This window comes from Anneissia japonica, unplaced genomic scaffold (assembly GCF_011630105.1).
Source record: "Anneissia japonica isolate Jap-2015-1 unplaced genomic scaffold, ASM1163010v1 scaffold288060_len1141017_cov207, whole genome shotgun sequence".
NCBI lineage: Eukaryota > Metazoa > Echinodermata > Crinoidea > Comatulida > Comatulidae > Anneissia > Anneissia japonica.
Window position 1 is genome coordinate 870,638 of NW_022712486.1, and position 13,971 is coordinate 884,608.

A 13,971-nucleotide genomic window follows, 5' to 3' on the forward strand; every position below is an offset into this window, starting at 1 on the left:
GATAGTATTTCAAAATAATGGAAATATATGATGTGATAAACACCATATTCACTCTCTTTAAATGGTATCATTTAATTATTCAACTATACTAAAACAAATAATCTGTAGACAATTTTCATTAAAAATCATCATATATAAAATTTAGTTTGAAACTCTAGAAAATTTAGCAGTTTCAAAATATAAATTGAATATATACTGACAGAGGACCCCAATAGGGTATATGCGTCAGTGTGCGTCATCAATCGGCAAACTATTCGGTGTTATTTATTTGCCTATTATTAATTAAAAATGTATATTTGACTTGTAAATGATTGTGTGTATATACTACACGACAAATTTAATATTTATTTATTTAAACTGTCAAACTTCATGGAGAAATTAAATCCAACGTCATTCTTCAGAGCAAGCACTGACAACTTTAATGGTCGAGAAATGTCATTGATTATTCACATGGATTGAAGTATTAATAACGTATCTAACATTTAGAGCACTGTATTACGTTTCACTATATTTCTTTTTCAGAAAAATGGATCAAGAATTGTTTTTACCATGAATATAATTTTTTGTTTTTTTAATACAATAAATCCACTCATTGCATATGACTATACAACATTACTATGAGAATTGGTAAAAAAATTTATATTTAGAATAAACTGCAGGAATAATGTAAGATCTAGTTTATCACTATGGTAACATGACGGCTACATTATAAATCATTTTGTGTTGACAATACCAGATTCACTGTACTTCAAATCTAGGTTACATATAACTCCTTTAGCTTATCACTAAAATGAAATTTAAATATGCCATTTTCATACGATAAATATGATTGTATATATGGGGATAATACGACATGCACTGTAGATAGTGTATGTGTATATATAGGCGGAGTGGAATGTGTTTAGTACCGCCACCAAGGAGGTTACATATTCACTGCTGTGTGTCTGTCTGTCTTTCTGTTAGCAAGATTACGCAAAAACTACCGAATAGATCGTCATATAATTTAATGGAATGATACATAATAATCAAAGCAAAAACCACTAAATTTTTCTGCAGTACTCAAGAAAATGATGTGCCGGAATATACCAGACGATTCCATTATTTTATTGAGGGTATGCTGCAGTTTTGCAAAAAAAAAAACAACTACTCATTTAAAACAATGAAATAAATCATGAACTTCCGATACACAGATCAAAAACAAGTGACATCTACCAAGTGACGTAAATATTTTTTCTAATTACTCAAAAACAACTCCACTCCCTACACCACATAATAAGACTTTAAAGAGCATAAGTGGATCCTGAAAGAGTGAGATTAAAAAAAGTTTTAAATATTGACTCAGAGTATTATTATTTTCATTTAGTCAAAAAACAAGAAAAATATCAACTCATATTATAAGCTAAAACATCTACAATTTTAAGTGAATTGGATTTATTAAGGATAGCCCATGAAGGTCTAGAAGAAGACTTATTTCCAGTATCTTCGAATGCTGTCACAACTAATTGCAATCTCTCTAAACATGTATCAATTAGAATCCATTAAAATCCCAAATTGAAATAATTGACTGACAACTGATAATGTATTTGCTAGAAAAAAAAAATATTCCAACACTATCAGCAGTATAATAGATTGGCTTAAGAAGCACTTTATGTATCTTGACATTAATATTAGTCATTAAATGAACATTATGGTTACAAGATATTAAAACTTTTAATTAAATATAGAGGCATATGTATTGAGCTCTCATTTTCAATTAGTCCATTACATCCTGTTGTCTGGTTTCTGGGTCTGTTATGTTACTCATCAAAGAAACATATATGTTTATCAATAATTTAAAAAAATTATAATGATAACTAATGCTGATTTTCTGAATTATGTTTCATTCTTTGGAGAAAATTTGACAAAGAAGAATGGTATTCTTCATTGAAAATAAAATAATTGTAATTAATTCAAAAAGATTTACTTAACATTGTAAGAGTTTTAAGGGAAAGAAACTAATTAAATCAGAGATATATGATAATATGGTAATTCCTATAACCTATGATGTGTAAATCTGCTATAAAATACTGTTAATCCTATGAAGATACAATGGATTAGTTAACGGTACATAGAAGATGGTGTTAAAGAAGGAAAGGAGGTTAACGACTACATGTCGAGAGAGTGGATGGAGGAATGAGAGAGATGCATCATGTACACATACTGTCACACAGCGGACACTTTGTTGCCTGGTAATGTTCACAAGTTAAATTATGATTCGGATTGTCTTTGAAGAACTTGTTAAAGTAGAGGATCATTACAAATATCTTGCAATTAATTCAGATGCACTTAGTAACATACACTCAATAACTAAGCAATCCAGAACTACTATAATGAGAATTTGATAACCAAAAAGCCATGCGACTTGTCAGCAAGTTGTTTCAAAGTTTGATTCATAGATGCTTACCCTGATGTAGATGATTCACATCAGAAAATTGTCAACATATCAACTGTCAATGAATGTATCCACCATTAACGATGGAGTCCATTAAAGTTGACAACATAAATGCATTATTCATGAAGTTTATGACTTATTTAAGTGTTCTAAGACACACACCGGCAAGGTGTCTATATGGCAATGTTACTATGCTCAAGTCATTCTTTCATAGAAGTCATTTGAATGCACCGCAATGGTACTTATCACTCTAGACAATAAAATTGTAAGTCAGTAGGCGTTTGCTGTATCTATTATTAATTAAGATGAGAGTATGAATCCGATAATGAGTTGAGTAAGTCATTTATGGAGTGGAGCAATGGATTAGTAGATAAGATACTCGACTTAAAATCCAAAGATTCTTGGTTCAAATCTAGTAGAAGTCAGAATGTTTTGTTACTGGATAGACAGCCTCATAAAGACTTGGTCGTAGAGTGTCAAAGATTTGCAAATGATCAACCTTAAACCACCCTAACCCCACCAAGGCTCATTAAAGTGACTTGGTTTTATAGACAGTGTCAATGTTTGCAAATGATCAGCCTTCCACCCCCAAGGCTCATAAACTTAAGAAACGGTTATAGAGAGTTTTAACGGGGAAAATGATTTGCCTTTCACCTCACAAACCTCATAAATAGACTGGTTATAGAGCACAGTGGATAAAAAATAATCAGATCTCCATCCCTCCTCCTTCCCTCACCAAGCCTCATAAGGACACTTGACTTATAGATAGCAACAAGGGTTGCAAATAATCAGCCTTCCGCCAACACCAGGAAGAGACTTGGTTATAGAGAGTGTCAAAGGTTTCAAATGATAAGTTTTATAGGAAGCATCACACTTATTAAATATGGTTTGTTTTAATAAAAATAATTATTTTAACCGGCATACATTTTTACTACCATTTATTATTATTTATTTATACTTTTTATATCTGTAAAACATCTGCTACAAAAGGTATCATTATTAAGCCCTATTCAGACTATCAAATTTTATTTGATAAAAACATGTGACATGCTTGAATATGGTGATGATGACATCACATCATGACCATATATAGGCACATCATGACTATATATGGGCATACAACAGTTTTTTGTCGAAGAAAATTTGATAGCCTGGACAAAGCTTAATACTATATTACCTTCCCCATATTCCCAAGTTATGTGTAAGTAATATGAAGTGAACCACATTGAATAGACAAATAAACATATTCTATATTGCATCTCTTGGGTTCAAAGTTACGTGAGTTTTGACATTGTGTATTCATAGAATTCATACTGACAGATGTTATACGATCCATTTACATAACTTTAATACTTTGTATTTTTATTTTAAAAAAATGTTCAATGGTTCATACAAAAATGCATTTAGTGTAGTATGTAAAAATCGAAAGGCACGTAGCACACTATACAAATGTAGATACGTGTATTAGGGCTTGTATAGATGGACGTTTCTTTAATAATTGAATTTCTTAAGTGCTATTCTTTCAGAAAGTGTCACATACAATATTTGAATCTAATCTAGAGAATCAACCTGAAAAGAGCAGGCAAAAGGACAACGTTCACAGGCGAACCAATGAATGGGAAAACGTTTTGGTAAACTCATACTCAGATTTAACATCAAAAGATTAGCAAGAAGTATTATAATTTATGATGAAATATAACCATAATGAGTCTGTAGAAATTATTATTATTCCCATTAAATTTCTTATAACAAAACCCAAGGGTGGGCCCAGAGATGTCTGAAAGGGGAGGCCAATCAAGAGACAATGCTACCCTAGGAAATTTGATTGTGTTCTAGATGCCCGGAAATAATAACCTATTGAGGCGTTTTGTGCCAGAACCTCTTAAATTGTTATCTTAAGATCTAAGAAACAATGGAGAACTAGGCTTCATTCTCTCTTGAAAAAAAAATTTATGACCATGGTGATGGTTTCTGAAAATTTCTCCATCTGTAGATTTAAGAGCCCTTTACTAGGCAGTAGTTTCTGTAAGCTGCACAACTAAATACCTGTACCTAACCATCTACCAGATTATAATACAATTAGGTCAAGGGTCAGTTAGGTTATTGACTGAATGATAGTAAATTGAGGTGTATTGTAGTGAGGAAATCAGAATTTATATAAAATGTTAGGTGACACTATAAAATGTTTATATGACACCATGCCTGTGATTATTCCATCTTGGATGTGATAATGACATCATCATGTCCATATATGGGCAAATTACAGATATTTAGCACATAAATTGTTATAGTATTTACCAAGCTTTAAGCTGTCCACACCATATAAGTTTATGTGTAAAATGTGACCCAAGCTCACAAAAGGGCTGTAAACTCGCACCGCACTGTATTGAGGAACAAGCCTCAATAGCCAGAATAGGGCGTAGAACATGAATTTTGTGTGAATTGGGTTTTTGAGTTATAAATAAAGTATAACTATTAATCTTACTATTCCTAAAGTTTGAGTTTAAATTTCCAACTGTAAGAGGTAAAATTTAGCCATTTTCGGATGGGAGCTAGTAAAAAATGGGATAGAAACCTGCCGAAAATTAAAGCATTTTTCTCAAAACTTGATTTAAGAAAGTTGATAAGATGACAATTATTCAAATGGTCATAACTTTGCTTCCAGACACCTGATTGAGTTCATTTAACTGTCATTTTAAAGTAAATGATATGTTCTATGCCATTATAACAAAAAATCATTTTGGCCTGAGGACGAGTTTACAACCCTTTTGTGAGCTTGGGTCACAAATTTGTGTGATATGCCCATATATGAGCATGATGATGTTATATTACACCCAAATATGGGCATATTACACCCAAATATGGGCATATCACAGTTACTTGTCACATAAAATTTGATAGTGTGAACAAAGCTTTAGAAAAGCCTTAGCAAAAATTAATAAACATTATAAAGTATATAAATATATATTTTTAATATATAATCTATATACAGAATATTAGCAATATTATATTTTCAGCTAGATATAAACTAAAGAAAAAGAATTATTTGTCTATAGTAAAAATCCTAAAAGCTTTGGTTAACATGCAATACTGCCACCATTGAATCTACTATGTCAAAGGTTAAGAAGCTGTGTTAGTATGTCGTCACTAGGGTTACATGATTTTCTCACTATATGGATAAATATCGGGTTTAAAAGTTACGTGCGCGGAGCGTGCAACGATTGGTATAATTCAATTTAAACAAAGTGATAACTGTTGATATATACAAAAAATATCCATACTGGACTGACCTCCCTGTATAGATACCGTACACTAGGGATTAGGCGCCACTACAGGCTAAGGTGTATAATAAAGTATAGATACATATTTATATATATTTTTGTATGTACAACATAAAAAAATCAGCAAAAGTTATATAGTTTAGTTAAAAATCAACGAAAGCTGATTGTCGATGAAGACAACGCATCATATTGGAATCTAAAGCATTAGATTAGTGGTGTGATAGAATTCGCAGACATTCTAAAAGCTTGTATATGTTTATTCCATTACTTAACACTAATGTCTTCACTTTCAGGAAAATAATTTTGGAGAAGTCAACATGAAACATCAAATCTGCAAAACTGCTCCATATATAGTAAGTCCTGTCCAGACTACCACATTTTATTTGAGAACATGTGACGTGCCTAAATATGGTAATGATGTCACATGACAACATCATATCTTGACTATATATAGGCATATCATGACTATATATGAACATACAGCAGTATTTTGTCAAAAAAAATTATATAGCATGGACAGTCAACTTTTGAGCTAATTTGTTCCAAAAAAAGGTTTAATTATACAATACCTCGAATTCCTTTGATTGTAAAATTTATATTAATTCATTTTTCCATTAAATTTTAAAAAATTCCATTTTAAATTAAACTTTATACGCTTCAGTATCCAACAGTCAATTAACTACTTGGAAATACCAGCAATTTAATACAATATCTCTAGCTGGTGTAATGTAATAATGTGTAATGCATGAAGTAAAAAACTCCTTTAGTTGGTGTAAAATTATAGGCCTATGTTATTAAGTGAAATACTCCCTAACTAGTGTATAAATGCTGCGAATATTATGAACTGTGTTGTATACGATAATATAGGAAGAATGACATATTAAGATAAGTTTATATCTAGGTTTTCTATGGAATGTCTTGAATTATTATTATAACCATTCTTCATGTTTATTTGTCAGAAAGATTCCAATATTTCAACAATTTTGCAGATATGATGTAAAATCATTGATTTCTGACGTTAACAATAATTATTGAAACATTGTTTGAGGTAGGTTTAGAATCTGTCTGTATTAATATACGCCTACAAACACTTATAAGCATCCTTATTATTTTTTTGACATAATAAGTTCATAGACCTCCCAGTATGCATCAGATTCCAGTATGACTTTAAAAAGCACCGCATGCACCGACTGCAAAAAGAAATTACACCTTAAAAACCTGCCAAAATACTGCTTGCTATGTTAGGACGGCACGCCATGCCAACAGAGGGGTAAATTCTGTTGACTTACCCACTTAACACACCAAGAATTAGGTTAAGAACAAAGAATGAACCTAGGAGAATAAGGCTGACGAAGTAGATCCATGGCCAACTTGGGCTCACGGAGTCGTTAATCTGTGGATGGAAAACAAAACAAGTGTATTCATCAAAACTCACGTAAACAGACATCGCAAAGCATTCTGGTCCCTCATCTCTCACTGCTGTTATTCTTGTATATTTTAATATTGTATAATTATTTGGAATTGAAAAAAAAAAATTATTTAAAATATTTTGAAACAATATCAAATTTGGATTTAGGAATTTTTTTTTTGTGAATTATACCAAGTTGCATAGTAAGTGTAAACATCTATAATAACAATAGGAAGTGTCAGTTTAAATATTAGATGATGAAATGAAAGAAGTACTGATAGTATGAGAAAATGTTAGTAATACGATGATGTTGTGTGGCAGAGAGTCAAGGATTCACTTTCTTTAGAGATCTTTTCTTTGTTATATTTTATGTAACATAGTAGTTACCATACCACTTAGTTTATTTTATACTATATATTATTTTCTATAAATTTCTATAAATCCAGATTAAACTCAGATCACTCTTTGAAAATTTTAATATATGAAGATGAATCATTTGATCATAATAAATCTTGTTTTTATTTTTTACTAACTTCCTGAAAATTATTACATTCAAATTAAAAAGCAGGATTTTGATAGATATTGATATAAAGGATATTATCTGAATCGAAGCTTTCTGTATTATCTATGACTGCCTAACAGAAATAACAGCAATATAATGTTCCTCCATTACTAAGCTCTACTTATGTCCATTTCTGCAATCTTATCTTACCTAATATTCCATTTTACGATGCTTTTTCATACTTTTAACTGATTGATTAATATTCTTGATGCATGTAAAATATTCCTTTCATAAATGATATGCTCATATCCAATGATCAACCCTGCCTCGTCTTGTTGGAGTCTTGTCTTGACATATATTTTTGAACGATGGATGGACGAAGCTATTCAAGAGGATTAATGTTGTGTACTCATGTGATAATATGGCTGTTTCGTGTTAGTATACAATCACCTCATGTGTTCAAATTTACATATGTTAATTTTTGCTCTCTTCAGTAACAACATTTGTGTCATAATTTAGCCATCAAAAGGATGTTTTATGATTCTTGTATTATGGAAAGATGGATCTAGAATTTTATGGCGTCACAGTTATCTGAACAATTGGAGGTGTGATTTTAAACAGTTAATTTCCTCTTATTTTAATGATTTATATGATGCATGTTTGATTGATAAACTTTTTGAATATTTTAATTGATTTTTATATTCAAATGTAATTTGTTTGTTTTTCGAAGAGGCTCACACTTTTTGTGTTGGGACTTCTGGCCCACGGTTTCTCCATTGACAGTATTTTTTATGCCAAATTTGTTTATAAATAAGGAAATAAAAATAAATTGTTCATTACCATTTTAATAGATTGAAAAGCGAATAGAAGGAATTGGAAAAAGATTATAAGAAAATAGAAAAAGCATCATTAGAGTTATATGCAACAGTTGCTTTATTTAGGCAATTATACTAGAAAAATTTGATATTTCATGTAAAAAAAATTACTGAAAACATTACTAAAGGTTTTCAACAAATATACATGAATAATCTGAGTGATAGAGGAGAGGTCACATGCTTGCGGACGGTGCTGCAGTTCCACCACCCAACACTTACCCACTTAAAACACCAAGGACTAGGTTGAGTACGAAGAACGAGCCAACGATAATAAGACTCACAAAATATATCCACGGCCAGATGCTGCCCATGGCATCATTAATCTGCCAATCAAACACAAGCATTGTTAGTCCCACCCACTAAGCCACACCCCTTACCAAAGCCATCCCTTTTTAACTACATTGCACTTTACACTATGCATTAACATACTGATTTGCTCTTTCTTCAAATTGTGTAAAAAAGAGTATAACTCCTCCCACTTTTTAATAGTGCTTACTGACTTGTTGGGATTAAAAATTTGACTGCATTTCACAATGCCTATTTCATATAATTTCACTCCTCGCATCCACACCTTTGCTTAGCTTAATCTGTCAGGATGAGTTATACACACATTCTTGGCATCGACAACAAAAATAACTTGTACACAGGATTCAAGTATTATTCAAGTTAGAGCTATCATGACGCTCAGCTATCATCATTCATTATCATAGTTTACACATTAGAAGGAATCTCTACACACTTCATTCTCGACATCTTCATCAGGTTTAAACTAAGAAAAGCGCATGCATATTAAAAAATCAAAAGCAAAACCATTGAAAAATTTAAAAAATCAAGATTTTTAATGAAACCTCTTAATAGATATGTCAGACAAAAAATGGCAGGCAATACTTCTATGAGTGGTAAATAGTCAAAAAATGTTTTCTTCATAACTGCAAATTTTTCAAATATTATATTAATTTCTAATTAATTAATCAATTAATGTTTTATATTTGTGGGTTTCATTATTTTACCTTAGCATCTGACCAGGAGGTTTTTAAAAAGAAAATTGAAATGTTGTACAACTGATTTTTTCTAAAACACGAAAAAGATATTTGACGAAAAAATGTAAATGAGATATAAAAAATATTTAAAAACTAGGGGAAAGGGTTAAAGGGGTGTAACCACCCTTTTTCCCTACCTTTTTCACTAGTGTTTTTAAATATTTAAAATCTGTATCTCATTAACTGTTCCCAAGTTTTTCGTCAAATATGCTTTTTATGTCTTAGAAAAATCAGTTAGCATATCAAAATGTTGTTTTCCTCTGGATTGACTTAAGAGAGTGCTAAGCTTCTAGCCTGCATCATTTTCTTGAAACACTCTAAAAATTTTCTGTGTTTTTGTGTGTTTTGTATTACATAAATAAATACTAAAAATTAGGTTGTAGTAGATAGCTTGAGTGTTAATGTAAATGTATTTTAAAACTTTCCTGATAGACTTGGTATTATTAATAATTAACATATTATGAATCCATTCCTATAATTAAATTTGCACTTTTCAAAATGTAGATACATTTGTTTAAAGTGTAAAATGGTATGAACTATAATTTGTCACTTCATTAATAGAATATTTATTATAATCTTTTGAAATTCATCATAAATTAATTTTTAATTTGGTAGCAGTAAGCAAGAGACATTAAATTATAATAAATTAGTTTAAAAGAAAATTAAGATGTTTATTTATGATTAAATAACTAAAAATGAAAGTAAGTTAATTAAGTTAATTCATGCAGTTGAAAAATGATAGTGTCACACAACACTCACACATACTAGCACATTTATTATACAGTAGAACCCCTATTAAGAGGGCACACTGTAGGACAAATTGTCCCTTTATTAGTGGTGTATGTCCTTTTATTAGTGGTGTATGTCCCTTTATTAGTGGTGTACCCTGAGTAGGAGTTGGCCGTATTGTTAAATGATATATTTTTCCTCAAATCACAGCGAAAAAAAAAAAAAATTTCCCCTTAATAGGACTAACCCCTCCCCCCCTAAAAAATGGATGCACAAAAGGAAGGGGATCTACTGTATACCTTTATTCAAAGAAAAAATAACTTATTAGCATACATTTTTTTAAAATCCTTTGCTCTTTTATCATGGATTTCTACTTTTTTAATATATGAGAACATAATCAAATTAAATTCAGTAGTTACGGTTTACATTAATCAATTAACTGTTACATAAATTAATCAAGTTATCTGTAAATTGATTTTATTTGATTTCTGAAATTAAATCAGAATATCTTTTCAGCAACATCTACATATACCTATAAAATTCAATAATAGCAGTATATGTTTGTGGAATAAACACCACATAGATAGTTTTAAAAAGAACTGTTGTTGGTTGAGTGTCTCAACAAACAACAGTTCTTTTCAGAACTATCTATGAGGTATACCGCAAGCATTAATATATTAACACTTACATATTCATATATACTAATATTTTATATTTACTTAAACAATAACATATAGAAATAAATATAGTACATATATAACATACAACATGTTAAATCATAATAACATAAGATTACTATAAGATACTTACATAATACATAATCTGAGTCCAGCCCTCCATTGTTATACATTGGAAGACAGTAAGCATTGCCAGTCCTATGTTATCAAAATTGGTAATTCCCTTATTTGGTCCCTCCCATAGCCCTAAACAAGTTGTGTCACCAGTGCATTTATATCCGGTTGTATTTGAACAGGGCCGAGGATTTTGCTCTATTTCATAAATACCATCTGAGAAAAGAAAACAAAAAAATGTAGTCATTATTCATTTATCAATCTTAGTTTGTAAAATAAAATAAATGAGTACACAATAACAACTTAAGATGATACTTACTTATTTCTCTATAACATGCAGTGTGAAGTTTTCCCATAAATAACTCCAGTCCAATAATTGCATAAATGATGATAACAAATATTACTAAAAGAGCAATGTGCAGAAGGGGCACCATTGCACGAAGGATTGCATTTAGCACAACTTGTAAACCTACAACAGAAAAAGAAAAATAAATTTACATTCAGTACAACTTGTAGAAAACAAGTTCTCGTAATCTCGAAAGCTCCAATGAGGGCAGTATAATAGAGGAAGTAGAGTATATTGGCCTTAACGGCTGCCTATACAAAATAGATCTATTAATCAATCAGCCAAGTGTTTCTAGAGCTCCTCATCAGATCTACAAATCTACCATAATGTAACATCAACATATTAGCACACTTGTAAATAAAAGACAAATAAAATTACACAATAAGAAGATGACATGTATGTGATATGCAAATGATATATAAATCATTGCAAATAACACTGCGAACACCCATGAACTTTTAAACCACATTGTTTCTTAATGTCATTTGCAAGCAATTCATTTATTGAATTGAATTCCATAAAGTGTTATGTAAGTTCCTCTGAGATTTAACAATGACAAAAACATCAGCCTAATAATCAATGACCCATGTTTGATCAATGGCAATAAAGTACACAGTAGTCTTGAGTCTTGATTCTTCATTAGAATTCAGTACCTAATTTCAATACATTGTACCTAACTTTTAAACATCAGATACATGGATAATATAATTCCTATAATAATTTGCATAATCTTCACCATTGGTAGGTTAAAACTGAATTTTTTCAGCCTGTGTCTGGAGAAACCAGCCTATAGCGCAGTCAGCTGGGGGAGCCACTGTGTGTGTGTGTGCTGAACTGTGGTCCTTGAGTTTCAACAGTGCACTGCCTTTCAGATGAGACGTTTAAGCCGTTGGTTCCATGTGCAATATGGCCCATGTGTATATGTTAAAAAACGCAGTACACTCTTCAGAAATGAGTAGATAATTAATTGTCTTATACTGTGTATTATACTGCTTATGAATCACCAACAGAATGTAACCCCCACTGGAAATAAGTCTTCTTCAGACTTTCATGGGTTATCTTTGGTGTTCATAACTTATTTAATACTTTTAAAGGAGCAATTTAATGAATATTTTTAGTTTAACATATTTTATCCCAGACTATTTTTATGGTTGTTGGATCTTAAAATTATTTATATGATTACACATGGTACATTGATATGATAAGTGATCATAAGAGGATGAGGGTGTTTGCATCAGCAGCTAAGATAACAATTCTGAGATGTTCTTTTGAGTTGGGTGTCAACGACCTCTAATGTTTCTTGACCGACCTACATAAATATTTCTGTTAATTGTTAGCCTTGGAAGAAATCATTTTCATGACACACATTCAAATTAAATGAATGAATCACTCACAAATAACATTATGAAACAATGTGTTTTAAAAGTGAATGTGTATTGTGTCGAACATACATTTACATAATTCAGATATAATTCACATAGTTAAATGCACTGTAGAAAATAATATATCATCTTTGATTAGAACATCGATACAATATAGGCTATTAAATAGTACAATTTCATTCATAATTCGTGTTAAATATACTCTACACACATCTTTGTAAAAATGGAATAACCTTGCCCACTAAAATGACTAGTTGACCTAGTTGAGAATGAAATTGTTTATTTAAAAAGCATGCAGGCTCCGGCTTTAGGATTTGATTGATCGTATCCCGCGAATGTCAGTAGTTAATTTTGTTGTATGGAAATTCTGAAATGAACGAATGTATGAATTCTATGTGAGACGAAAACCTTAGAAGGTGTTTGCACATGACCCATACAGATAATAGATACAGATACCATTATATTAATACATGGACCAGTAAACTTGTATGTATCAATCAATTTCTTTTTCCAATGTGCATTTGTCATGGCCGCATATTTTCTTGCTTCAGTGGTCTACATTAATGGCAATTTATGTCTTACTGTAAATGAACCATATTCATTCGAATAAACACCACTTCCAGCGAGCCTCATTTGGCATAAAAATGAATAAATATCACCTCAAAAACCTTCTCAATAATAAACACCCCGGGGCGTTTATTCAAATAAATATACAGTAGTATTCACAAACTATAATAAAAACTGCTTATGTTATCATAAAACTTTGCCGCCAAATTATAAATGATACATCAATAATTAAAGTTGTAAGATTACAAACCTCAACATAATAATTATTATAAAATATTAATAAAAATTAAATTGATTGATTGATAATCAATAATAATAATAATAATAATAATAATAATAATCTCATCAATTATTCTTTTCCATATATCGTTTCCTCCTTAGCAACATTTACCAACATTCCTTCCGATCATAATATTATCAGCTTTCAGCTATGCAGACTATAAAGCAGTATAAGGCCAAGTAAAAAAAAAAACATGTTTCGCGTCCCCGCCCGCATCGTTTTTTTCGCCCGCCTGATTTTTTTTAAATTTTTAATTTTTGGAAAATTCATGAAAATAAAGAAAAAATATATCGAAAATTTAGAATTAAATGTTGGAAAATAAATACCCTAGCCTAAAAT

The 13,971-nt window shown here is 30.7% G+C and overlaps 1 protein-coding gene across 1 annotated transcript in view; it reads right to left on the reverse strand.

Moving 5' to 3' along the window:
• LOC117107867 (voltage-dependent L-type calcium channel subunit alpha-1D-like) overlaps positions 1-13,971 on the reverse strand; it is a 96,671-nt gene that overhangs the window by 61,627 nt on the left and 21,073 nt on the right. The window contains exons 3-5 of the mRNA XM_033249676.1: positions 11,377-11,526; positions 11,077-11,273; positions 8,717-8,820 (exon numbers count right to left, since the gene is read on the reverse strand). Of these exons, the coding sequence (XP_033105567.1) occupies positions 8,717-8,820; positions 11,077-11,273; positions 11,377-11,526 (451 nt within the window). The remainder of the gene's footprint in view (positions 1-8,716; positions 8,821-11,076; positions 11,274-11,376; positions 11,527-13,971) is intronic.